At 38.9% G+C, this 27449-nt stretch overlaps 1 protein-coding gene across 1 annotated transcript in view; it reads left to right on the forward strand.

The window, feature by feature from the left end:
- The window catches only part of cdh11 (cadherin 11, type 2, OB-cadherin (osteoblast)), a 90543-nt gene that overhangs the window by 56030 nt on the left and 7064 nt on the right, over positions 1 to 27449 (forward strand). The window contains exons 3-13 of the mRNA XM_063491144.1: positions 1097 to 1511; positions 3399 to 3538; positions 4208 to 4502; positions 8010 to 8129; positions 9618 to 9785; positions 15379 to 15566; positions 23108 to 23221; positions 23346 to 23485; positions 23899 to 24035; positions 25849 to 25970; positions 26113 to 26230. Of these exons, the coding sequence (XP_063347214.1) occupies positions 1361 to 1511; positions 3399 to 3538; positions 4208 to 4502; positions 8010 to 8129; positions 9618 to 9785; positions 15379 to 15566; positions 23108 to 23221; positions 23346 to 23485; positions 23899 to 24035; positions 25849 to 25970; positions 26113 to 26230 (1693 nt within the window). The 5' untranslated portion in view covers positions 1097 to 1360. The remainder of the gene's footprint in view (positions 1 to 1096; positions 1512 to 3398; positions 3539 to 4207; positions 4503 to 8009; positions 8130 to 9617; positions 9786 to 15378; positions 15567 to 23107; positions 23222 to 23345; positions 23486 to 23898; positions 24036 to 25848; positions 25971 to 26112; positions 26231 to 27449) is intronic.

The raw sequence follows: 27449 nt of genomic DNA on the forward strand, positions 1-27449 counted from the left end.
GACTCACTCATGTTGGTGCAAATGGCGCATCAATATATAACCACTGGCTAGGAAAATAGCAGTGTTACTGTGGTTCAGTTCAGTGATATTATTTTCTTAAGTGAAGAATAATTAGACACACTTGTTTGCACATTTGCACTTGAGTAATGCGGTAAACTTTGTTGTCTTTTGTTTGACCTTTTTTTTCTCATTGTTTTACCTTCAAAGACTGCCTTCTCTCTTCTGTCATGAACAGAACATCATAAAACAAACTGAAGACAGCAGATAAAAAGCTGCTGTATTTATCGTCTGTGCTAATTGGTTGCTTAAAATGACATTTGCCTCTTGCATTCTAGTGGCTCCAGCTTTTCTTGTAATGGCATAGAAGCACAAGTAAAAGTAGAGTGGTTCGGTTCTTTTTTTTAACAAACACTTTCACTTATCTTTGCAGATAAAATCTACCTGTCTATTGTAGGGCTATATATAAAAAATGAATGGAATTGAGTTGAATCCATCACATATTAGTTCAACTTTTGGTTTGTTGGTGTAATAAAGTGATAGACATAAACTATATTTTCATATATTATGGTTAAATCAGATATTAAGAAATGCAGCAGAGCAAAACCTATGATGCTTCACTGCAGATCCAGTCCTCTCTAGTCTAGATTGAATACATTTTTTCATTGCTCTTATTAAATCTACTGTGCAACATTCTCATATCCACAGATTTCTTTTTAAAACTACAGCCAGTGCTTTCTGCTGACATCCATCGAGTCTTTTCTTGTAATGACAAAGCAGTTTGCTTCACAGCTCACCACTACAGATGGACAAATCAAAAAATTTATCATTCCTACAGACATAGTTGAGTCATCACCTGTGTGCTTTTTAATAGATATGATCTATTAAATGACATGATGCTTTCAGTGCATCCAAAAGAGCTGTCAATAGTGACCAGGTTTTACCTGAGCATTTAGTCTGATTGAAATGTATCCGTTTGGGAATCATGAATTTTAATAAACCATCAAACCATATTTGCCTGCAAATATATTGTTTGTTTGTTTGTTTTGACTATTTTTGTGTCACTGACCAAACCTGCTTTCCTTTCACTCTCTTTCAGGCTGTTTGACAAGAAGAATAAGACAACACAAATTGTGAGAGGAGAAAAAGAAGGCAGAAAAGCTAAACGAAGAAAGGCAGTGACGTGGCAAGCTGGTGATGAGTATCTACAACAGGCCCCATTTCAGCTAATGAACTAGGAAGCTCATCAACAACATTTTGGTTAAAAAAAGCAAGATACCACCTCAGTGGGAGCAGAGCTCCACTGAGAGGAATCAGAAAGTAGGGGGCGGAGCAAAGTGTACAGTTTCAAAGGTTCGGCAAGATGGCAATGCTGATGATGAAGCGGCAGGGCCTCGGGCTACTGAGGGTCTTCCTGGTGTTGCTGGGAGTTTCTGCACTTTGTAGCGTTGCATTAGGAACTCGGAAAGGAAATGCTTCCTTGGATCAAAGGGGACACAGACACAGACATCCAGGTATGACAAAGCAATGCTTCAATTTAATCTTGCAGCATAAATTCATAACTGTGAACATCCGAAAAACAACATTTTGCTTATCTTTTCAGAGGTTGTGTTAGTTTCATATTTTAAAATGATCAATTAGATCTGTCAGATTTTTACCTTTTGTGAATTTCTTCATGCGGCATTGCAAAGTCTTGGCAGTCTTGGTACTGCAATTGTTACAGAAATAATTCCTTTTTATAAATGTAACTGTTATAATCACGTGAGGGATTTGAGAACTCACTACATTTAAAGTTTGCACTGAGCTTCTTTCTAAATATTTTGTATAACCGGGTCATCCAGCGAGATGATCCTCAGTAGATTCAGCCCAAAATATGTGATCTATCAAGTTATGCCTTGTTGTTAATGTATCATTAAATATCATATTAAACCCATTTCATCAAGCTAATATATAACACATTACCCCCAAAACATTTTGTGTTTTAGCTCAGAATACAAACCAATTAGGTACTCTGTCAAGTATATACCTGATTTCAGCCTTATTCCAAATTAACAGTTTCACAGTCTGTAGCTTTAAATGCAAATTTAGTACTGCTGTCCCTTCCACAACAAGGCAGGACTGCATGGCAGTTGATGTAGACATGAAAAAGTGTCTTAGAAGAAGAAAAAAAGAAAAAAGAAAGACATTCTGACGCTTCTAACATTCAATCTGAGTAACTTATTTTGCATGTAAGTTCCTCCTAAATCACAGCAAACAGTAGTTATTGTCTTAAACTAATGTGCCTGGTGAATCTGTCAAATGACAAGGTTGTTATAAAATCAGCATTCTAGCAGTGCAGAACAGCAGCTTGGAAATAGCTTAGGTATAATGGGGTGCATTTCAGTCACTATTTCATACTTGCTCTGTTATCTGTCAACAGAATCTGAAAAATATGCAAATAGGATCAGGTTTATTTGAATTCAGCTGTATTAAATATGAGTAAAGGTAAGCAGAGAAAGTAAGAAGAGAATAAAAATGCAAGGCCTATAAAGTCAGCTGAGTTTCATTATCTAAAAACTTGCAATTCTGACTCAACTTTACAATAATCAGAAGGCCCTGGCCTTGAGCGCAAACATAAAGCTAACAGTCAGATTATCCACACTAACCAAAACATCCTTAAGAGTATTATGCTATTGTTTTGGTTATATATCACCATCTCAGGTGCTGGAAGTGTGTGCAGATGTATGCTGAGCATTGCAGACAACAGCTGAAGACTGCAAGGAAACTCACAAGAGCCTGAAAAAAATGAAAAGTTCTTTTGGACACATCCTTAATTTTCCCTCTCTAGACACACTGCCAACATGCAATTATGTTCAAAAACAATCTTTTTTTTTTTCATTATTTTCCCTTTAAGATTTAAATATTAATGGTAATTCTTCCACATCTTCAAACATTGCTACTGCTCAGTGCAACCACAGACTGCTCCTTCTAGCCACTGTGGAGTTTCACTACAACAAAAAGAGGTTAAGTGACTTGCGAAGATTCCACATAAAAATCGACCCATTAAAGCATGTGTTCTTCATACAGTCCACCCACATTTTTCAGCTGGGATTTGAACCAATGATCCACACTTCTAAAACAGGCCACTCTGCTTACTCCCTCTTACACACTTTTAAGCTTACTAAAAATACTGGAAAATCAACAAAAACAAAACAAACAAAATATCCAAAATATAACATAACATAACATTCAACATAACATACAGAATATGGCCTTCTATTTAACCATGAAATTACAATTCATAATAAACATGTTGTGGACTATAATTAAATTAACTAAAAGGTTTTGGTTATAACTGGATAAATATAGATGTGGTTTATATATATATAAATATATGTATACTGGTGTTTTTGTATTTGTAGGTCACTTGTCGCTACACAGACACAAACAAAAGGTTGGAAAGGAAGGCCAAGTACTCCACAGGTCCAAACGAGGATGGGTCTGGAATCAGTTCTTTGTCATTGAGGAGTACACTGGACCTGACCCAGTGCTGGTGGGCAGGGTGAGTATAACAGTGCAATTTAAAAAGAGAATCCTTCTTCAAACAAAATTAGCCTCTGAATAACTGTTTAATTAAAAGCCACGTTGCCCTCCAGTGGCAGTCATGGTGTGCAAGCTGACAGCAGGATTTAAATGTGGTTTTAGCATTTATCAAAGAGAGAGTGGGAGAAAGACAGAAAAATGAAAGAGGTCATGTTCTCATTCAAGGGTGAAGATGATTGGTGGTACTCCTCCAGAACAACACCATCGCTCAAACTGAGCAGCGGCTCTCATAACAAACAACAAATGATGTTTACAGAGCACCATATTTCAAAGTCTAGGAGCTATAAGGGAAGAACAAGAGTTTAATTGAATGTTGAACATTCTTCATTTTTATAATAATATTTTAAGTCAGTAATTTATTAGTGTGTGCCCATCTAACATGCAGCATTTCCAGCCTGTCTATCCCAGTCACTCGCTCCCTTTAGTTTGTAGACTTGGGAAATTGCAACCTCATCTGGCATCTGCCAGGCAGCCAAGCTAGTCTGTGTCTTCCAAATTTGCCTTTTGACCAGACTTTCTGCCTTTATGTGGAACTGCTAGTCTCTCTCTCTTTCTCTTCAAGTTTCACATATATTGAAATATGTGCGTGTAATTCAAGCTAAACTCAGTTTTGTCTCCATTTTTTCAGCTCCACTCAGATGTAGACTCAGGCGATGGAAATATCAAGTACATCCTGTCCGGTGAAGGTGCAGGAACAATCTTTGTCATTGATGACAAGACAGGCAACATCCACGCCACAAAAACTCTGGACCGTGAGGAGCAGGCCCAATACACGTTAACAGCCCAGGCTGTGGCAAGAGACACTAATAAGCCTCTGGAGCCGCCATCAGAGTTCATAGTGAAAGTTCAGGACATCAACGATAACCCTCCTGAGTTTCCACATGGGCCGTACTATGCCAGGGTGCCTGAGATGTCCAATGTTGGTAAGTAGCAAAAGAAACATTAAGAGAAATGTGGGGGAAGCAAGGTTTTGTACTGAGACAAAGTCAAAGAAAACAGGGAAGGGATACATTAAAGAATGCTTAAAAGTCTAAGAAATCTACAGCTGGTAAGAAGAAAGTTATATTAGACACAGAAAAGCTTCAGAAAAGTTCGGTACAGCTGGCAAACATACAATTTGGGGGACTTTAAATCGTATTCACGCAATATTGGGAAAATATTTGTAGCATCATCAAGGAGTGAGGGATGGTGACAAAGAAAGATAATGGATAAACATAAAGAAACACAATTAGTCCCAATTGGCCACCTTTTACTTTACCTGTTCTTTAGCAGGTTTGGAGGTCTTTTTTCTCCATATCATTGTAAATCTATGAAGCCTGGCTATCTATACAAAGTCCCCAGACTGGAGACTTTCTCTAAAAATATGACTTTTTCAATATTTTGTTGGTTTATCTGTAAGCCTATCAAAAGGCATTGTCCCTATTTCAAGTCATGTCTTCTTCATTGTGCTAATATAGCACATTTAAACAAAACCAGTGATGACCCAAACTACTGTTCAGTTGAGGCAAACATATCATAGTCTTCACTATAAAAAAACCAAACAAACCCCACAAAAACAACCACAAATGAATTTTGACATAAATTAAATACAAAGTGATAAATAAATATAATATAGAATTTCACTGTCATTGTTTTCATTTATTAATGTTGAATGAGAACTGGGCTACAGAAATATGTTCTTGTCTGAGAATAGATAATTAATTAATTAATAACAACCTTAATGCATAAATATTAAACAAATTTAATCCTGGTTTTGACATTGATTACCAGAGCAATGGTTTCAAATCCTATGTCAAAAACGTCAACCTTGCCTTTTAACAGGTATTTTCTCAGAAGAGGCAAAAGTCCTCTTGCTAAACTAACTAAAAAGTTTAGTTTTAATTTAGCAGTAGTTTTGGTAGTTGAACTGAAAATTTGTCTGCACGTTATTTTTCTACTAAACAACACCATTTCTATATTAATCACTGAATGCGAACGCAGGAAATGTGACAGAGAAGTGCATATCAGTTCAACTCCTGAAAAATCCTCTTTTTTTCTTATAAGATGGGCTAAACTACAAGCAGAATTGGGGAATTATTTAGTACCATATTGGCACAGGCAAGAGTTTCTACCACCCCCTTAAGAGTCTCCCTATTTAGAACTTCTGATCTTGGAAGATTTTCTTTCCAAAAATTATGTGGTATTGGAGTGTTCAGCCTCTAGATACTGACCTGAAATGAACCACACTGGCAGTGGTAAAGCTTGAAACAGTGGAAGCATAAGAAATCCCTTCCCTGAATGGACTGGACTTCCACAGAAAGAAGTCTGAAAGAGTTCTGTTTAGGCTATTTTTCACCCATCCGCTACATAATCTGAAACCTGAATGCAAAAGTCTGGCAAAGAGAGATCACCAGTTGCCATGAGCCACAACCACAGAAGTGGAACAGAAATAAAAGCTGTAATTTGACTAACTAGGTCTATGTAGCCTCATGGATATCAGACTTAAAATGGATAGAAAAGCCAATTTCTTTCAAATTATCATTCTTGGTAATTTATCACGGTGTACTTATAACCACATTCAAAGCCATGCTGAATAAAATTTCATTGCAGTTTTCTGTTATGCAGAACCTGGTTAATTTTGCATGGAGCATCAGTGGTGCTCACATGGCTGCAGCTGGAAAGGTAAATATTAAAATAGAAGATGTAGTGGAAAAAAGGCTGTAAAGAAGCCAAATGAACAATTCAATAACACATGATTGATGTGAAGCACCCAATACCCCAGCCAAATTCATGCTGTTGCAAGAACTTAGTAACAGCCATTTTGAGCTTTTAGTCCCTGAAAGAAACAGTTTCTACATTTACTAGGGTTGCTTGGTTATGGGGAAAAACAAATGAAACAAAAAAACATTTCACCTATGTAACCTTTTGCAACTTTCACTTTTTCTCGATTGATCTTGCTAACCAAAAGCTTTTACTTCTGTCCTCTGGGCTCAAGATGAACTGAGTGAGTTTGAGCTTTAGTTGGTTTTGAGTTTTTTTTTCCTTTCAAGACTAGAAATAATACAAAGCTCTTAAACATATTTGAGTCCTTGTGTGGGCCCTCATGGTTACTTCAAGCAAAATAAAGGAGGTTGTAATCATATTCATCATGGATATTGAAGCTCATGAAAGAAATTACTGATTTATCACAGGAGCAGATTACGGTTGGAGTTTGATGCCTAGGCTCTGAGTTTATCACTACCCACAAATAGAACATAGAAATTGGAGAGGGATGATTGAACATCCCCCCCGGGGCCTACAGGTGGATGCTGGGGTGGTGGAGGGGTTGAAACAGCAGGGGGTAATGAAGGGAAGTATTGGCACTGAAATGCCAGAGGGAAAGATGAAACATATTGGAGTTTGAATACAGCACCAAATTGGGAAGTTGTGCTTGGTTTGTGACAAGTGTGGTGTATTGGGTGTACGTGCAGTGCAGCTCCAGTTGCTTGACTAATCTCACAGGCTACACTCCATCGAAGAAGGACAGAAAGAGAAAAAGATGTAAAAATGAAATAAAACTAAAACCAACAAAAGTAAAAGTAAGAAGTTAGACTCAGTTCTGTATTTTCCTGATTTAATAGTGCAAAAAAAAAGTTAAAAATAATATAACTTTATAGTCACAAGCTAAGAAAATTTGGACTTGGGTGGCGACAAAAAAAACAAACATGTTATTTGCCTGTTTTTATTTTTATTTATTTATTAATTTTATCAGAGCTGGTAATGATACAGGTCTGAAGCACTTTTAATACTACGTTTCTTTAGCGAGTAGCACAGGTCTAGCGAAAAGAAACACCTTTCTGAGTTACATCATAAAAGCAAAACTTCAATAATAACGCAAAGTTAATAGAATGTATTTCACACTTCTGCAAATTTAATTTACTTGGCCTATTTGCTCAGCATAACTGTGTCAGCTGAGTTAACAGGGATTTACTGGATGCAGATGCTTTGGGTGAAAACATATCTGTGAAATGTCAATTTTTTGGGGGGGAGGGAACTAAGATAAACTGTCATGTTTCGGGCTCAACAACCATGCATTTTTCAGATTATCCAAAGAGTTTTGAAAGGTTTGCATAAATCCATGGGGTTGTTGAACTCTGTCAGAGCACGGAGGAAATGCTGTTTTATTTAAAACATGAAAATCACCAAAATTGGAGACTGGATGTTTCCACCAGACAATGATGAAATGTAGAGAAATAATAGTGGAGACCAGCCCCACAGGAGCCCGTTCAGCCGCAGTGTCTGAGAGACAGGAGAGTGTTTTTCATTCCCTTTCCCATCCGGCTGGTGCAGGCAGGTGAATCGGCGCACATTTTTGTGACAAGCTTGTTTGTCAAACCATTCCTGAACCGAATCACTAAGGTAGAGCTATCTCCTCCTGACTTTTTTGTCATGTCTGTGTTTCTGTCCTGTAGGTACGTCAGTGTTGCAGGTGACAGCTACAGATGCTGATGACCCCACCTACGGCAACAGTGCCAGACTGGTGTACAGCATACTGCAAGGACAACCCTATTTTTCTGTGGAGCCTCAGACAGGTAAGGCTGCAAACAAAACCCTGAACTAGGCTTATAATTGTCTGCAACACAACAAAACACAATGGCTTAAAGGCCTTGATGTTACAGTGATGTAGTATGCACACAGGTCTAAGATCAGCTACAAAAACAGCTTGTCATGGACGATACAACAATGCGTTTTCCTTTTATTTCTCTGCACGGTGTTTTTGTATCACCTGGAGTTAGGACGTGGGAGGGACACAACTGCCAAATCAATAGGAATTAAGACCGCTACAAACAGTGAACAAATTTTAACAGTCACAAAATTTTAAATTGAATATAATTAATTAGGAAAAATAATCAATGCAATTGACTTTAAACTCTAATATTGTAGTGCCGTCTGCCAGGCATCTCATCAAAACTGCTGCAAAAACCAAACTCAAAACTTTTTTTTTTATTCTTCCACATTTCCATCTTCTACTGCTCTTAATGTAAAAAAGCCAAGAACTCTGTGCTAGAGGGATTGTGTAACAAGACATCCTTTCCAATGAAATTGGTGAGGAAAAGAAGGCAAGCTGTAGAAAGAGGTCCCCAGCGGACATTCAGCTTTGGTCCCTGCAGAGCTGAGGCCTAATATTTGGGTTTGCATTAAAAGAAGAAATTGGATGTAAGGAAAGAGGTTAGGGCAAACACTGAGCTGTGCTAGGTCAGAGAGAGTGAAGAAGAACTGAAAGTGAGAGGTTAGGGTAGAGAAGGAGAGAGAAATTGGTTTACAGAGAGATAGTTCATGGAAAGAGAGTGGTTAGGGCACAGAGAGGCAGAGAGATTTGGGCAGAGTAAATCTGGCTAATCAAACCAGTGTTGGGTATTTGACTGGCTCAAATCCATAGCTCACATTTCTAATTGGTTTGGAGATTATCAGCTTTCCATGCTGTCACAGACATACGCACACACTTTTGGCATAATATGACAGCAGAAAGCCTCTCTGACACTGCAGCTAGACATGTGCAGAAAGAAAGAGAGAGATGGAAAGAGAGTAGTGGGTGATGAATTAAACAGAGAAAAATCACTGGGGCTTGAAATAGATAAAAATAAGACTTCACAAATGTTCTACTAGAGTTCTTATTTATTTAAATGATGAGTGATGATGCGTTCTCTTACAAAATGAAGTATCTTGGAATAAATTCGTTGTAAATTGGTAGTTTTTACTTAGCAATGATAGTGTTTTCAAAGTGGGATTTGTTTAACATTCTCATTTATTAATTTCAACAGGTATACAATTCCTTATTGTAATTCTTAATAATTTGTAATGACATCATGTAAAATGCACATGATGTACATGGTGTGACAAAACACGAATGTAGTAGCATATCCAACACAAGAGTAGATATGCAGACATCTGCTGTTTTTTTCATCATTCAAAAATCCATAAAACCTCACCCACAAGCTTCCAGTGGCTTTGTTCTCCAGAATGGCTAAAAGAAGGCATTATTTTAGCATTAATGTCATATTACCACTCTGTCTGCTCAGGTATAATTCGTACTGCCTTGCCAAACATGGACCGTGAGGCCCGCCAGGAGTACGATGTCGTCATCCAGGCCAAAGACATGGGTGGTCACATGGGAGGGCTGTCAGGGACCACAGAAGTTAAAATCACTCTCACAGATGTCAACGACAACCCTCCAAAATTTCCACAGAGTGAGTAAACGCCTACGTTTTCTAGTTATCCATCGATAATATGTACTGTATTGTGTAGCTGTACGTCATTTTCCTTGGGTTAGGCATTTCCATTAGAGGTGTGAAAGTGTCAGACCTTTTACCAAATGACAGCAGAGCTATTACACTTTATCTGAACTTCCAGTCTGCATCTTCCTAGCCTTTTCTGCACCATGCAATAATCACCAAAGGTCAGTGCAAGGGCATTCAATACACATCAAGTGCATGGAGTCTTTATTGGGATCCTGGAGTATCCCCCGGCATGTATGACTGTCTTTGGATACTAGCTAGAAATTCCCCAGGGCATTGGTTGAATTACATATTAGCAGCGCAATGAAAAAAGCAGATCTCTGGATTTGTGAAGAACGGTAGATTTGATGCGAGGAAGGAGACAGAGGCACAAAATTTGAATACTTTTTTAATTCTTTTTTTTTTATTTTATTTTTTTTACATTTTTTATGAGAAGTTTATATTTTTATCTGAATCTATTTCTCTGTATGACAGATGATACAGAACTGCCAATGATTCTATTAACTGATAAAAATTATTTTCTTTGCTTTTCTTTGCTTTTCGAGTCCTCGGTGACAAAATACACAACCAGTACAATGATAGTGAGTTCTCTAGTTCAATTTAATACTGTACAAAGTCAAAAAATGCCCATCTGCTGTAAATTCATTCTATATGATTTGGAAGTTTTGGAAATGGACTTCTTAAACTCAGCAACCTTACCTCGTTTGGATAATGATGATCCCCCATTCAAGTTTTGCGAAAGTCTGTACCATTTCCAGCACAGTTGCCATGTCCTGTCAGGTTACCTCTTGGCTTGTGCCTCTGAGTGGCCTGCTGGATCCTCCAATGTGATTTAAATCTCCAGAAGTGGATGAAATCATGGCAAGGTAAATATGGAGAGCAGGGGCAAGCGGTGAGCAAATATTGTGTGGTAAGTCCAAAGAACTCCTGCATTTTCAATGTGTTCTGTGCTGGCACATAATGGCACACTGACATGCACGACAGTTCAGACCATTTCCTCTGAATGTTTCCCCCAAATGCCTCAGGACAATACAGTAAAACTCTGTGTTGACAGTCTCACCCCGAGGAACCAATTATTGGTGCACAACTCTGTGAATGCTGAAAAAATGATAAGCATTCTCTGGGTCTTGTTCCACACCCAATGTGCTTCCTTCAGGCTTGGGAACTCAAGACTTTTTCACTGAATCCCTTCGGAGACCCAGCTCTCATCAGCAGCAATGATCTTCCATAAAAATTCAGATCAGTTTGGAAACAAAAGATAATGTTTGTTATCTGTGTAAGTTTGGGGTCCACAGTGCAACAGCAGAGTGCACGGTGTAAGTTGTCAAAACGGGACCTAGAGAGTGCAATATATATTTAAAAATGGCAGCCATGCTGGAAGTTTTCTCTGATGCCTGAGAAGAAGTTGAAAGAGAGATTGGCCAAATTTATGTCAGGTAAGGTTTTTTGAACTTTCTGATCACATCTCATGCACGGCCAAATAGCAAATATTCAGAGAACGGTTTAACCTCTCTGGTTCTCCTCAAAGAGAAACATCCTAAACCTCAGCAAGGATTCACACCAATGCATTTTTTTTCTTTGCAACCACTTCCCAGCGGACCTTCATGTCCACCTTTCCATCTTATATCCAACTTCTTTGCCATTTTGTGTTATGGCTCTTTTTTCCTTCATCGTTCTGTCCTTCCCTCCTATAGCACTGAGGAGAAGGGCTCCTGGCAGAGATTCTGCAGAATAGCTTCAGGAATGTATGGAGAGAAGAAATGGGGAGAAAGCAAGAGATGGGGGATCAGGATTTAGCCTGTGGAGAAGCTGAATAGGCAAGAAAAGGGAGAGACATGAGCAGAAGCAGTGAGGGAGATAATGTAAAAGACAGGGAGATGCAGAGAGAGAGAAAGTCAAAACCACCACTCCGGTTCCTGTATATTATAACAAGCTGACAGCTATGTTGCAATGCAAAGCTGAAATGTGATGCTGTAGGCCACAACAAAAGGACATTTGAGGGAGTTTAGATGGAGAGTTTTATGAGCAGTGAAAAACTGCTCAAAAGGCAAGGCTTCTTCTCTAGCACGTTTTCTTCAGTGAGCACGAGAAGCATATATAGAAGTTTCCATATGCATGTTTCTTTAATAATGCCACATGTTCTTACATAGTGACAGATGGTGTAAAAATGAAGGGAGAGCCTAAAACCTTAAGTGGCTGATTTACTAACGCAAATTTTGTGGAAAACTCTAAACAAAAGACTAGTAACTGACCTAACAAAAAAAAAAAGTAACCCACTTCATAATCTCCTTTAAGCCAGCATATGTGCTTTACCAACCATGGAATGCTTTGCAATCCACTTTTCTTCATGAGCCAGGTGAAAAATATTCGAGAGACAGGATCAAATCACACACATAGGCCACATTATGTCTAAATAACCACATTACTTGCCTGTGCATCACTGGCAGTTTTACATCTGTAATGCAAGACAACGTACCAAATAACAATATGTTGTGGAACTCGGTACCCTTGTCAAAAAATAAATAAATAAAAAGTAAAAGCAGGACAACCACCTGCAAGAAAATTCTCCCAGATGGTGTGAATGAGGACAGTGATTACTTATTTAGTAGTTGGGCAGAGTGAGAGAGAGGAGAGGAAGAAATAAAAAATGGAAAATGAGATAAGAGTCACGAAAGAAAAGCAGAGTCTGAGAGACGGCAAAAATAAAACAGATACAAAGATGGAATAAAAATAAAAAAGATAAAAACACACCGAAAAATAATGCATATATATGGCACAGCTAGACTCCCTCTTGTGTTCTAGCAGCTTTTCAGCTTCCATTCAAGCTGCTGTATTTTTTTCCTTTCACTCTAAGGCTTGATGTCTCTTTCTCTCAGAGACTTTCTGTCCCTGCAATTCTCTCTCTTTTCACCTCATTATCAAGCGTCATTCGTTTGCAGCCTCGAAAAATCCATCACAGCACAGACAGGAGTAGGAGCAGAAAAACAAAGGCAAATAGCAATTGATTGTTCTTTAACTCTCTCTGACTTCAGTCTTTATTAGGCTGACATGACAGAGATGGTTTTGTTAAATACTGTTAATATATGTCAGCCGCAGCGCTTCTCTCTCATTCTTGTTTGAACAGGAACAATGGAGAACAAAGCAGATAATAAAAAGGCATTTGAAGTGGTGAAAGATCTTTTGGGCGATATCTATTTGCACATCATTTACCTTCAGTGACTTCTATTACAGAACTGTCTATTCTCATAAATCTTGGAAAAATTAAACTCATCTTAGAACTTTAGTTTTAGCTCTTCTCTCAGATTTAAGTAGAATAGAATGCATAACTTTTTTTAACCGCTTTTCCAATGTGGGCTTGCAGGGGGCTGAAGCCTATGTCAGCTAAGACGAGTCAAAGTGTGCACAACACTTTAAACACGAAAGCTATGAAGACTTTGAGCGAGTTTAGTCAGGAAACAGCTGCATTGCATTACACAGCAATAGTGATGTGCCCCACTCTCATCGTGTCCTATCCAAATGTGGTGGCCTGTTTAAGCTGCAGTTTCCCTTCTCTCCCTCTGCCATGTCAGCACCATTGCTGCCCACTATTAAACCCCTCCACAGTCCCAGCAGCCACCTGTAGGCTCCAGGGGATAATATTGTGTTACCATTCCCCAATCCCAAACGCTAACTGTATTCTGCTGCTCTAATAAATCAGTAATTTCAAATGCAAGTTGTTTAAATGAAATAAAGGGCCCAAACACTAATAAAAATATCAGGAGTGACAATATTTTGAGTAGAAATCTCTTCAAATGTGTGCATAGGTGGAATTACTGTTGATAGTTTAAACAAATATGCTGTTATGCAATTTGGTTAATCTTTATAAACCCAGGCTTTATGTGCTCTTTAGGCACAGAGTATTTAATTGCAAACTCAGTCCACACCCACCACAATATAATTAACCACACCACAGGCATATTAATTCTTCAGACATCAAACTTTGCTTCTGAGTTTAAATTCCATATATCACAACACATCAAAATCACAAGTATGACTAGGAAATTACTGAGTAATAAAAGACATCATTGTTCTAAAGTCAGTCATCAGATAAAATTCCCGACCGAAGAGATTGTGGTCATTACACAAATTACACTTATTAGACGTTTCATTAGTGTTTATATCTGAACATGGCCGGTTTATGAGCTTATAGTCTGTGGGAGTAATGACAGTAGCCGAAATCTCTCTCACTCTCTCTGGTATGGGAGACTAACCTGTGCCTGACTTTTTGCAGTAATGAACTCAGTGAATTCATATTTGCTTCCACTGTCATCTTTAAATGTAAATGTACATTTCCTGTATGTGACGCGCTTCATTTTAGCCTGCAGCCAGGTATGCCAAGCTGCCTGTGTGTTCTGTCATACAATGTTTAACTCAGCCGCCGGAAGTCATTGATGTTAAGCTACTTAGCAAAAGCAAGAATAGAATGACAGGAGAAGAGAGAGGAAAGGGGCAAAGTGGGGGGATAGGGATGAAATGAGCTTTTAACCAAAATGGTACATAAAAAGAGGAGGAGAAGAGGACAGACAGGGATGCGAGAAATGGAACGATGAGGGAGGAGAGGTGAGGATGAATGACGAGATTTGGGAGGATGGAAAAGGGAGAAGCACAGGAGAGAAAAAGAGGGCAAAGATCTTAGCAAATAGAGTCAAACGGCACAGAGGAGTTTAAAAGGCAGGGACAGAGATGAAGACGAAAGATGGAGAAGAGGGATTTGGTGAAGATCGATGGAGATGTGAGGAAAAAGTAACAGGCCTGAGGGTGGCAGGAGGGATTTAGGCTGAATGGATCAAGTCCTGTGAATCGCTCAGAAGCCACATGACAGACTGAATTTCATGATTCACAGGGTTGCCACACCTGGACGAGCAGGATAAACACGCTAACGGTGTACAGCCCATAAATGTAGAGTTTACTTTGTGTTCAATGCCCAAATCGTGGTGTAGGAAGGGGCAAAGAAGAGGCGAGGAGGAATTGAGAAAAAACAAACAAGAATAGTAAAATGTGGAAAAGATAGAGGAAGAAAGATTTGGGAAAAAAAAATAAATAAGATAATAGTGCTGAGAGGAGAGCGGGGGGGTTTTATGAAAAAATAAGCAGAGGCTAAAGAAAAATTGGATGAAATGGGGATGAGTGGTTCAGGTTGAACTGAGGGGAGAGATAATAAGAGCACAAGAAAAGGGAAAGGGAAAAAAAAAACAGGGGAGCGAGTAGACATATGGTCATACTGTTCTCATTCTTGAAACCAGGTGTCTGCTTCTTCACATACCCACACACACACAAACACACACACCTGACACTACAGGGGATATTAATATCCTTTGGGCCATATGAGACAGATGGTATAGTTCATGTTAATCCCTCACTGCCCTCCAAAACTGACCCTGCCTCAGATAGTAAACACAGTGGCAACCAGCCAAGGATTGAACAGTGTTGAATACAAAAGCAAGCTGTGACCAAAAGTCATCACTATCATCACCAAGAAGCCGACACACATATTTTTATATTCCAGGTGTGTACTCGATGTCTGTGTCAGAGGATAAAGTCGCAGGAGAGGAGGTGGGCCGTCTTAAAGCTAAAGACCCCGACCTTGGAGACAACGGACTGGTGAATTACCGCTTAATAGATGGAGACGGAATCAACATGTTTGAACTGACCACAGACTCCGAAACCAGAGAAGCTGTGATTAAACTGAAGAAGGTAAGAAAAGAAAGAAAGAAACTTAGCAACTTAAAACTGCATTTTCTCCCTTTGGTTTGGTCCATCAGATGGAAGTTATTCGCTTATCTTAACTATTTTGCCATCTCTTTAGACCCCAACTAATTCTTAAAATATTTAGCCCTTTCGCTATGCTAACTGTATTTGCTGATTATGACAGTTTAGAGTGGGTTTTTAGTAGTTTTTCAAAGGAGTAACGCATTGGTCTGGACAACCAAACAATAGGGTGAAACTTATTTTGAAGCTCAGTGGATTCTCAAATGATTCCCATGGGTTTATGAGTAAGCTCCTTTTACTTTATTAGATTGTGGTTTATCAAGTGATAAAATGAAAACAAAGTTGGGGGAAAGCAATAGACATGATCAGCAACAATTCTCGAGTAGGGTGTGTCATATAAGTTATAATTAGTTGGTACTAAGAGGCAAATGTGCGAGAAAATAATTCCCCCAGATCGCCATCTTACATCACCATCACCAGTCTGAGTCAGTTAATACAAGGCAGGATGCTTTCATGTTGCCTATGCCAAATTCTGTCACTACCTTGGTTATGACAAATCTTTTTTGGACTGCTTTACCCAGTCTGGCCATTCTCCTGTGTCTTCTCGCATCAACAAGCATCTTAACCCAGAAACTGACGCACGCATATTTTCTGCTTTTTCAAGTATTATCTATAAACCCCAGAGATGGTTGTGTGGGAAAATCCCAGTAGATCAGCAGTTTCTCAAGTACTCAGACCAGTCTGTCTGACATCATCAGCCATGCAACATTCAAAGTCACTTAAATCAACTTTCTTCCCTCTATTGTGAATTTTAGTTTGAACTTTAGCTGGTTGTCTTGACAAGTTACTCTCTAGTTACATGAGTTGCTCTCAGTTTGCTTTTACATGCAGCTGAAAAGGTATACCAAATAAAAAATGGCTGATGAATGTTTATTTGATGTAAGCAGGGAATTGCAATGCATCTTATCAGTATGTTCAGTTTGATACTGTCGTGCTAAAAAAAAGGAAATTTCCTGTGAAATACATCATCTTTTGGTCCTCTAAAGCCTTTTTAATTAGACAGTAATAATGGTGCCTTCACAGGAGGGCTGTAGTTAACCAAAGAAAATAAAAAATTGACTGAACTCATTCACATTCCACCAGCTGTTCTAGGGGAGGAGTGGGAAAACTGGAGTCAGCATAGTTTTGACATTTTTACTTCCATCTTACCGGCTGTTGAACTATGTTATGCAAACTACTGCAGAATTTACACAAGTAAATGTACATGCGAAAAAGTTAGACTAAGCACTTTCTGTTTGGGTAGTTGGTAGTAGGTTAACCTTTTGGTATGTCTTTCCTTCAGTACAGAGATACCCATGTGTACTAATAAAGTAATCCAGAGCTATCACCGGTCCTGGGTTTAGAAATGGGTGCAGATAACAAGCCCCAAAATCCCTGTCCTTGTGCTCTGTAGTCCAGAGTAAGTGTCCTCCATGATCTCCAAAAACAATTTCAACTTTTATTTTTACAGTTGGATAGTTTCTCACTTCACCCGAGTTCATCTTCAATGTCCTTCAAGATATAGGAGCAGCTTTTCTGGACATTATTTATAAATGGTTTCTTTGCATGGTTGAGTTTTAACTTACATTTGTGGATGTAACATTAAACTGTTTGCTGACAGTGAAATTCTGAATAGTTCCTGAGCCCATGCAGTGATTTCCATTACTGAGCAGTGCCTGTTTTTAATGCAGTGCCACCCAAGGGTCCGTAGATTATGGCCATTCATTATTGGTTTTTGACGTTATCTTTCCCTACAGAGATTTGTCTTGATTCTTTGAATCCTTTAATGATATTATATAGTTTAGATGATGAAATCCCTAAACTTGCTGCTATTGGTAGATTATTACATGTTCATCTGGAACTATTTACCCATGCAGTCTTTTACATAGATTTTAAGCATTTTTAAACAATGAACATTTTGGAAAAAGAGAATGCCATTTCTCCTTTTCAACATTATTTCTTCCATTTCGAATTAAATATAAATGTCTAAAGGATTAGAAAGTTATTTAACTCTGTTTTGCTTGCCTTTTACACTGCAGGTTATAGTTATATGACTGTCTGGTAATGAACATTTTGTCAAAGGTCTGTTATTTGACCGTGGCTGCTTCAACAGCTAGCTCTTATGGAAACTATGCGTGCGTCATTGCACACTTTTCAATTTGCCAGCAGAGAAATGTAGTTGAGGCAGCACTTTTTCTATAGAAAAAGCAGTTTAATGTTAGCCTCAGCCAAGCCAGACTTAAACCACTGTCCATATCTGTGTGTTGAAGTACTGCATTAGGAAATAAGTGAAGCCAAGTAAAGGGAAAAAAAGAAATAAAAATATCAAGCAAAGGGTTGAAGCAGCTCAAAAATGTTGTTCTATTCCCTTCCCTGAACCTTCACAGTTTCATATTGTTTGATATGACCACCAAAGTCCATGGTTGTGTCTGTGAGAGTGAGAGTGCATTAACTTTCATGCTTCCCTAGGCCACAGAGCTCATCTTCTGCACTGTTACTGTAACCCACACATGCACACACATACACACAGTACAACTGTGGCTTTCAGTGATCCAGCTCAGCACACACAATTACTTTTTCTCAGTCTCTCTGTCTTTCTAATGCCTGCACACAACCAGTCCCTTTTTCTCTCAACTGTACCCCGTCGATCCCGCCATCAGAAATGCACACAATGCTCTGTCAGACACGCAGAATTTCACTCATTTCTTCTTTTTTTCTCTCTCTTTGACGAACACACACACACACACACACAAATATACACACACAGAAGCATTGTTGTATATGTAGCTTCAGGTCAGGATTATGAGCTGAATCTTCCACTGAGCTGTACTAGTCTGCTTCTCCCTCCCAGGACATCCGACCCCTGAATCTCTCAGTTAAAAAAAGCAGCCTTTATGGTCATATTGTTAGTGTGTCAGGAAAAATAGTAATGAAATGTACACTCAAATCTCTCTTTGTTCAGAATGGGACAGAAAGACTTTTTTCTTCCTAAATTCCAAACCAAGTCCAATTTAGTAAAAGACTTGATATTGAAATATGTAATTATATGCTTGGATGATTTACGATGCCATTTGTGGTAAGCTGCATTCCCTATCCAGACAGCAATGACGTTACTTAAAAGAACAGCCACCCTTAACCCACAGTTCGCTTTTACTGATGCTGTGGGAAAATCTCTGTGTGAATAAATCGATACAAGTCAGTTTCATGTTTTTTTTTCCTCCCTCACAATCGTCTGCATGAGTGAATCCTTTCCAAGTCAGAACTCTAGGATGGCATTAAGACTGCCAGGGTTAGGAGTACTCTTCCCACTGGTGTCACTAAGACTAAGCATAGAAATGAGTGAGTGATAATTTTACTCTCCTCTCTTGATAGCTACCATTCGTGTTCCCTGAAGCAAGGCAGTTAACTCACAATTTAGGCATAACCTAATAGTATACAAGTATGGTTATGACTGAAAGCTCTCAGGAGAGAATTATTAGATTTGAAGAGAATCTGAAATACAGACTGGAATAGTCAAAATACTGACACTTTTATCCATGATTCCCCCAAAGAAGTTGTTAGAAACCACTGGCTGAGTGGACAGATTAAGAAAAAAGCAAGGGATTCCAATCAAAGAAATGAGATCAACTGATTACACTAAAGTGGTGCACTATGTTTGTGTGGGTGCAGTTGTGTGTGCACATGTGTTTGGCTTTATCCAATAGCAAGCGCAAAAAACCCTCTCTGCTTGTGAAATGCTAAAAGCGATGATAAACATCTTACTCAACACAGCTGAAAGTATAGACAAGTGACCTCATTGTAACAGCAGTGTTAGACACATATGCAGATGTGCATACATGTGTGCAAGAACAGAAAAAGACACAGACATTCCGAATTTAATCTTTGTGACACAAAAATTGGAATCATTTAAATACATGAATTTGTTTAAACAATGACTGAATTTAAATAAGTTGAAACATTTGAAGGGTTTACTCATATTTCCATCCATCACTTATCCAAAATAGGTCTACAGTACCTGCGTGCTAGGCACAATGTCTTTCTACCCAGCAACACTTTTTAGTTACTCCAATGAGATAAGATATATAATCTCTACAGTGGGTTCATTAGTCCTGAAAAAATTCCCAAACCAGATATTCTTTTACATTATTTATTTTTTTATAAACCAAAACAGAAGTGTCAAATACTTCAGTTCCTAGGAGCAGAGTGGCTACTTGAAGCTGGCTCCAAAAGCACACAAGCTGCTCTGTCATTGTGTTTGACAGACAGATCCTCCCTTTGCTCATCATGCTGAAATACCAGGATAGCAAACAACAAAAATGCTCAGCTTGAGAGTTCACAATGGGACTTCGCTAACCAGTGGGTGATGTCATGGTGACCGTCTTTTATCTACAATCTGTGGTTAAAATGTCCAACTAAACTAAAAGCAGATTTTAGAGCCTGGTGCTAAAATGATGTTGGCCTCCATGGATACTTTTCCCCTTTATAACAACTGCACAGACACATATGGCTTTAACTGTGAAACTTTGATTGACAGGTGTGAAGACATAGGTAGCTATCGTCAATGGCTGTCAAGGTCTTGTCAATGCTAATGCCAATAACTGCCGTATTTGCATTATTTCTGGAATTATCCCACAAATAACATGGTGCAGACCATGTAACCAGCTTATGTTTATGTTTTGGTGAGTGAAATTCTTGTACTTTATTTTGTTACTTAGCACTAATTGTTACTTAGCACTTATATTTATTACTCTCAGATTTAGCCATTCTTATATTTTGCTTGTTTTACGTTATTGTATTTTTGCACAACTCTGTTGCTTGTGAAGCTCGCACACAAGAATTTCACTCACATGTACTGTACCAGTGTACCTGCACATGTGACGTGACAATAAAAGTGATTTGATTTGATTTAATTAGTGGTTGCATGTGTCTGTGAGTTCGACCCACACAGTTTATGAAGCTAGCTTAGCACCCAACCCTGTGATCAAAATTTGGCCACTTCTGGTTCCAACAGCCAATGCAGTGGCAGCCAGACTGCTAATGTTGAGACTTTAACATTAGCAGTCTGGAGTCACTGTAGCTGTGCCAATCTCTTATATACAGTTTATGGCCTTGAGCTAATCACAGTTCCATGCCCATTTAAATGCTGTTTGTGTGCAAGGCCACTGACTGACATGAGCATCCTTTGTCACAGTTCCCTGTGTCTCTTGGAATAACAGCTTAATAGCCTGATGGTGATTTAAACTGAGCATTAGGACAAATGAGAGGTGCTCTCACCTTGCTAGCCTCACTTACACTCCTCTCAATCTGATGATGGCATCTCAGCTCAGGGTTTGTGTAGTAATTTTGTGTACGTGCACATTTGAGATTATTGGGTCTTGATGCCTCTCGGGGGAAATCAATGCCTTTTGCCCCCCCCGCCACGCAAAATTAAAGGCACTCATTTGCACACACAAGAGCACGCGTGCAGACTCACACGTCAAGAGTAGCCTTCGCTAATCTCTATTCTCTCACTTTCTTCACAGACACACACACACACACACACACAGGGATGAGCTTTAATCAGCTATTCTCTTTCAACTGTGTCCTGACGAAACCAGTCCACAGAATATTAAGAAGCTGTGTGTTTGCTTGTGTTTTCAAGAAGGCAATAGGAAGGGGGGACATTATTGTGAAAACTATTATTATTATCATCTCACACTGATTACAAAAGTAGGGAGAGAATGAAAATACTGGATCTGGGGTAAAAAAAGAGAGTGCACAAACGAGACAGAGTGTGACGCAAAAGGGAAAATGAAAGAACTGGGTCACATCTATTCTACTACTATTGTACCTATGATCACACTAAACACCTTCACTGACAACAGCAGTGGAATAGTGCTGCAACTGAATGAGTGTGGAAGAATCCAGTGAGAGAAGGTATTATCTACCTGCCTCCATGTTGGATCACAGACCGCACTTTGGATTTTATCCCTTCAGTGCGATATTAGATTCGGCAATGTACCCGTGATAAGTTGGACTGCCTGCCTTCAACACACAGCAAAGGATAATCATTTCGATCAGCAGCTTAAAGCCGTAATATTTACTTTCAGTAGACTTGTTTAGCATCCAGTTTGTCAACCTCATAAATCTCTAGTAGCTTCTCTCTGCTTTTAACGGTTCACACTGTGCTTATGAGCCCTCTCTCCCACTGGGATTTCATTAAGTGTTGGTAGCCTGAAAATGAAAAGATCAAGCTTGCTCCTGGGACTTTGCCAGTTTAACGTCCCCATACCAGCTGGAAAAATAGTAGCGAGGGAAAGTGGTTATTATCTGGGTTTATAATACAGCAATGATACCCAGAAGAGTGTTACTACTATGATTATGGCTACGACGGGGCTGCAGATGAAGTCACAGCCAAGTGCTGTTGGCAACACACGAGTCCTCGTAATCATAGCAGCGAAAACCTCTTGGGTATTACAGCTTTTATACAATGCTTGCCAACACATTTGTTGACTCCAAAGTTTCCCCTGCAGTAGCATATAGCCTGTACATCAGAAAAGGAGTCAGTAGGATGGAGAGGAAAATTCATTAGATGCATACCATGAGGCTGACTGTTTGGATGAGGGTCATGGCTTTATAATTGATGTGCTAATTTTTTAATGACTGAATGGAAATGTGATGAGAGGAAAACGTACACTTTTGACATTGAGCATAATACCTCAAAGCACACACTCAAATCAATTCAAATTCGAGGTTATTAAAAGTGAGTGGGTTTTCTACCAATACCCAGTAAGTGAGCTGAAGCTGAGTTCAATAAGAGCGTATTAAATCTAAGGGTTTTACATCGACTTGCCAGTGGTATTGTAAATCAATGACAGTGACTTTAAATGGTAAGGTAAGGCTTAATTTACCTCTCTCTATCTGAAGGACGGATATTTAGATGATATTATTATAGATAAAATAATCTAACTGTCACCTGCCTGCTGTTCTTTTGGTCTTAGATTGAAGTTTCATCTCCCGCTTTCCATTCCCTTTATCATGTGGTGTCCCAAAATCCCAAACCTAATCCCAGCTCATTAAAGGCAGACAGGTATTGTTTTCATCTGGCGATAAAAAAAAAAAAAAAAAAAAGCCAGGAAAGAAACAACCCAATGATTCATTCTGGTCCCAAAATAATCATATCATATCATGCTATTTCATGGAGTACAAACCATCTGGAAATTAAAGTTGGTATTTGGATTACTTTTACTTTTGTTGGTCTGTGATAGTTGTAGTACTGCAACTAACAACGTGTCTGCTGTTATTCGTGCAGCAACAGCTCCCCCTATCACAAGGCCTTAAAAGTGCACAGTGCGCACATACGCTTCACAAAGGAAATGATGTAATGTGTGTTTTCCTGCAGATAAAACTAATTAAAAGACAAAAAAAGAAAAGAAGGTTTCAAGTGTTTACAGTTAAAAACAGGAAGGGACTGTTTTAACAGCTTCTATTTCCTTTCCTTTTCTCAGATGGTGGACTTTGAGACAAAAAGGTCATACACTCTGAAGGTGGAAGGATCCAACCCTCACATTGACCCCCAGTTCCTTGCCTGGGGCCCTTACAAAGATGAAGCCACAATAAAGGTACAGATAAAAACAACAAATATATGACACGAGTTTGAGACTTAAAAAAAATAAAAAAAAAATAAGACAAATATCAAAGAAACTCCCTTACAGGTTGTTGCTTATTGTGTATTTATGCTCGTAGATATCAGTGGAGGATGCAGATGAGCCTCCTGTCTTTATAGCTCCAAGTTACACTTTTGAGGTAGAGGAGAATGCACCTCCAGGAACTCAGGTGGGGCGAGTTCATGCTAAGGACACTGATGTTGCCAACAATCCTGTCAGGTAACAGAGATGTTCATGCTATAAAAACACACAAACACGTTAATTAAGACAGGCTTGCAGCAGTGAAAGAAACTGCCTTTTCACTGTGGAACATCACAAAAACAAAACAAAAACTTTTAGCCTTCATTCAGCCACACTGAGCAAACAATATGACTCAGAGATGTTAGGCTGTAGAATATTTTATTTAATATTATCTATTAAAGATGTTTTCAACAGAGCAAGGATGCAAAATAAGACAAAGGCATAACAAGACTCATTTTGTAAAAATGGACTTAGACTATTAGACTCTTAAAATAGTACAAAACGAAAACACTGCATGCTATGTATTGCATACTGTAGTATATATATATTTTTTAATCTATTAGTTCGTATGTGTAATGCCAATAAATCATGAGTCCTAACTTTCTGTGTAGGTACATGATCCCTCGGTACACAGATGTAGAGCAGTTCTTCAGTATAAACGCAGAAGATGGCATGATTACCACAACAAAACTACTGGACAGAGAAACACAGCCCTGGCATAATATATCTGTGTCAGCTACAGAGATTGGTATGTATGCACTCTGAAATACAAGACAACTGGGACTGATTCTGATGTGTGGTAAATGAGTCCCTATAGATCTGTTAAATATTGCCTACTCAGACACACTTCTAATTATCATTATATGCATAGCAAAAGTTAATATATATACAGTTTGGACTCAGATACCCTTATGACACAATTGAATGTGAAGTGAAACAACACCTAAGTGCAAATTTGATTTTATTTTCAGCCATTCTGGGAGTTAATGAGCTTCTCCCTGTGTTTGATCTTAGCCTTTGTGTCATTTCTGTTACTGAAACCACACACACTGATGTAGTATGAGAAGAAAAAGTCAAACAAGAACAAACAGATGGAAAATTCCCAGATAGCCACCAGGCTGTACATTTGCTGGCATCCGAAGCCCGGGCTGTCGTCCTGCGGTGCTGGATACACTCCATGACATCTTATGTACAGACTTTAAGTGGATTCAAGCTGCGGGCTGTAATTTTTTTCTCCTCTTGGTGGGACTAAAGTTAACCCTTTTGCTATGTTTGTCAGCAGCAAAAAGCCTAAACCTTGATGAACTAATTACATGTCTGGAATCAGAGGGGGTGAACTGACTTCATGCTCACAGCTGAGACTTAGTGGTATTATTCTGATAAGTGTACCCATCTATAACTCAGTGGAATGTCTCTAATGTTAGTGTATGCAACTAGCCAGAAATGAAAACTAAGATCTGCTACACTGAGCTGGCTTTTGATAAATGTTAATTGTATAAGGGGGCAAAGAACAAGTAGAGAAAAAAGGCAACAAGACTTTAACTGTTTTCCTTAATTTTAATTGTTTTTTTAAATGAGCTTATTTTTTAGTTTACTTTATATGAAAGTTAGATTTTTGGTGAAAACTCCACAGCAATGAAAAGAGAAGTAAATACAGTTAAAGCACCGCTATAACTTTTAATTATGAGCTCCACCCTAACAGTCTACTGTAGTGCATACGTGGGGAAGAAACAGGGGAGATGCCAGTCAACCCACAGGCCCTCTGGAGCTTTCCCTCCCTGGCTTTAGCCCCAACAACCCTCCCTCAAGCCACAGAGGCCCCACCCTGGTATTCTGTGGTTGGGGCTCAAACTAGCAGAGTGCTGCGTGGTTTCCCTGTGGTGTGCTAGACGCCAGACGGACAGATGGAAACGGACTTGCCGCCCACAATGCTAGGACCATTGCAGGCTATGCTAGCCACATACAGACCCTGGGAAGCTAAATAAATGCCTAGTAATGACAGGGTAGTGGAAAATCACACTGACTAGAATTGCAAATATGCAAGGCAGTACAGCACTGAAATGGATGGTTTTTCTTTTTTAAAGATAAAAAGCAAGAAAAGTGCACTCCATCTTTCTGAGTTAATATTCTGGATGTTGTATTTTTTGTGTCTATTTTGGCTGTTTAGACATCATTCCGTCTGCATCACATTTCTTTTCTTCATTTAATCTTCAGCAGGCATAACTTGACATTTGTGGGAGCTGCAACTAAATGAGTGGCATTCTGTTTGACTGAATTTTTTTTTTGATGTCTCAGAAACTCGTCTATAATTTTTGCAAATCAAAATAATAAATAGCTGGCTGAGTGGCTGACTGATTGACAGGCAATTTTGATGAAAAATATTCACAGTCTTTCCATTCACTCGATGCCAAATGCGGATTACAATACAGACACACGGGCAATCACAAATAATTCACATAAAAATGACATTCTGGCTTTAATAACTTTAACACTGCTTTGAATTTTTATATGGAGCAGAATGCTGATGATTTTGCACTGTACTGTGTGTACTATACATGCAGGGGGCCATCACCAAGACACCAAAGTGCGGGTCAACATCAAAGTGAAAGATGTTAATGACAACCCTCCAGAGTTCGCGACCAACAATGAGGTCCTCATGTGTGAAACTGTCGCACCGGGAAAGGTAAGGCTTTCTGCATGAGATGATAAAGTTTTTTTTAAAAATGCACATGTTTGGTGGGATGATGGTGAAGTTAAATATAGCCAGAAACAGTATTTACATTCATTTGTTTCCTTCCAATTGCGTTTTAATTTGTTTGTATTAGGTTATCGAAACAGTGAGCGCAGTGGACAAGGATGAGATGGCTTACAGACAACACTTCACATTCAACCTTGCTCCAGAAGTTGCTCATAACCATAACTTTTCCCTCAAAGACAACAGAGGTAGATGACCTTTAAAATATTTTCTCCATCCCTTCCAATTCTTCGCTTTTTCCCCCCTGCTTTTTGATTGTTTCCCCTTTCTCTTTCCATGCTTTTCTTTAGCCAGTCTTACCGTTTCTTCATCTGCTGTCTCCTTCTCTCTCTCTCTCCCCCTTTCACTCAGATTAGATCAAAGCATAACCAGATGGAGGCTTACAGTACCTTGTAGAAATCAGCAGGTGCTCTGAATTTCACACGCACATGAATGCACACATGTCCTGCGGGCTGTATTAATTGCAGTGGGGTCTCTGTCCGTCTGTACATACATCTTCGGGGGCCAGCTGATTGAATTAAGTTTTGTTAGTTCTGGGAGCAAGATGAAAAAAAAAAGGAAAAGAGAATGAGGTAATTCGGAGAACACTACTATAGATTTGAGCTGCATGATACTGAAAAAAAGGTTGTTTCAATACACTGTAATATGGAAAATACAGGTATTTTAAGTGGATGAGTAAAATTACATTTTAAGAATAAATCACTCCAAAATAATTGGAGAGACTATAGTATGTATGTAAAGACCTTTATTTAATCCCATAACAACCTTTATTACATTAAACACTGGAGAAGTTCCAGTGTTTCTTCAGTTCAATTCAATTCAATTCATAAAGCACCAAATCACAACAGCAGCCACTGGAGGTGCTTTATAGAGTAAGGTAGGAGACCCTAGAATAATACAGAAAACTCCAACCATAAAATGGCCCCCTGTGAGCAAGCACTTGACGACAGTGGGAAGGAAAAACTCCTTTTTAACAGGAAGAACAACAGGCAGAACCAGGCTCAGAGAGGAGCAGCCATCTGCTGCGACATGTTGAGGGTCATGGAAGGAAGACAGGTCAAAAAGAAAAACACGCTGTGAAAGAGACTGATAATAACTATTAATTTAATGCAGAGTGGTGTATAAACACATAATTAGTGAAAAGGGTGAGTGGACAAGAAACACTGAGTGCAACTAAGAGAGAATTCAGGGTCACCTGATCCAGCCTTAACTATATACTTTATCAAAAAGAAAAGTTTTAACACTAATATTGAAAGTAGAGTCTCCCAAATCCAGACTGCGAGCTGATTCCACAGAAGCGGAACCTGAAAGATGAAGGCTCTGCCTCCCATTCTACTTTAAAATATCTCAGGAACCACAAGTAAACCAGAAGTTTATTTTTCATTTGAGGTATCAGTCTCATTTCCT

Source organism: Pelmatolapia mariae, linkage group LG13 (assembly GCF_036321145.2).
Source record: "Pelmatolapia mariae isolate MD_Pm_ZW linkage group LG13, Pm_UMD_F_2, whole genome shotgun sequence".
NCBI lineage: Eukaryota > Metazoa > Chordata > Actinopteri > Cichliformes > Cichlidae > Pelmatolapia > Pelmatolapia mariae.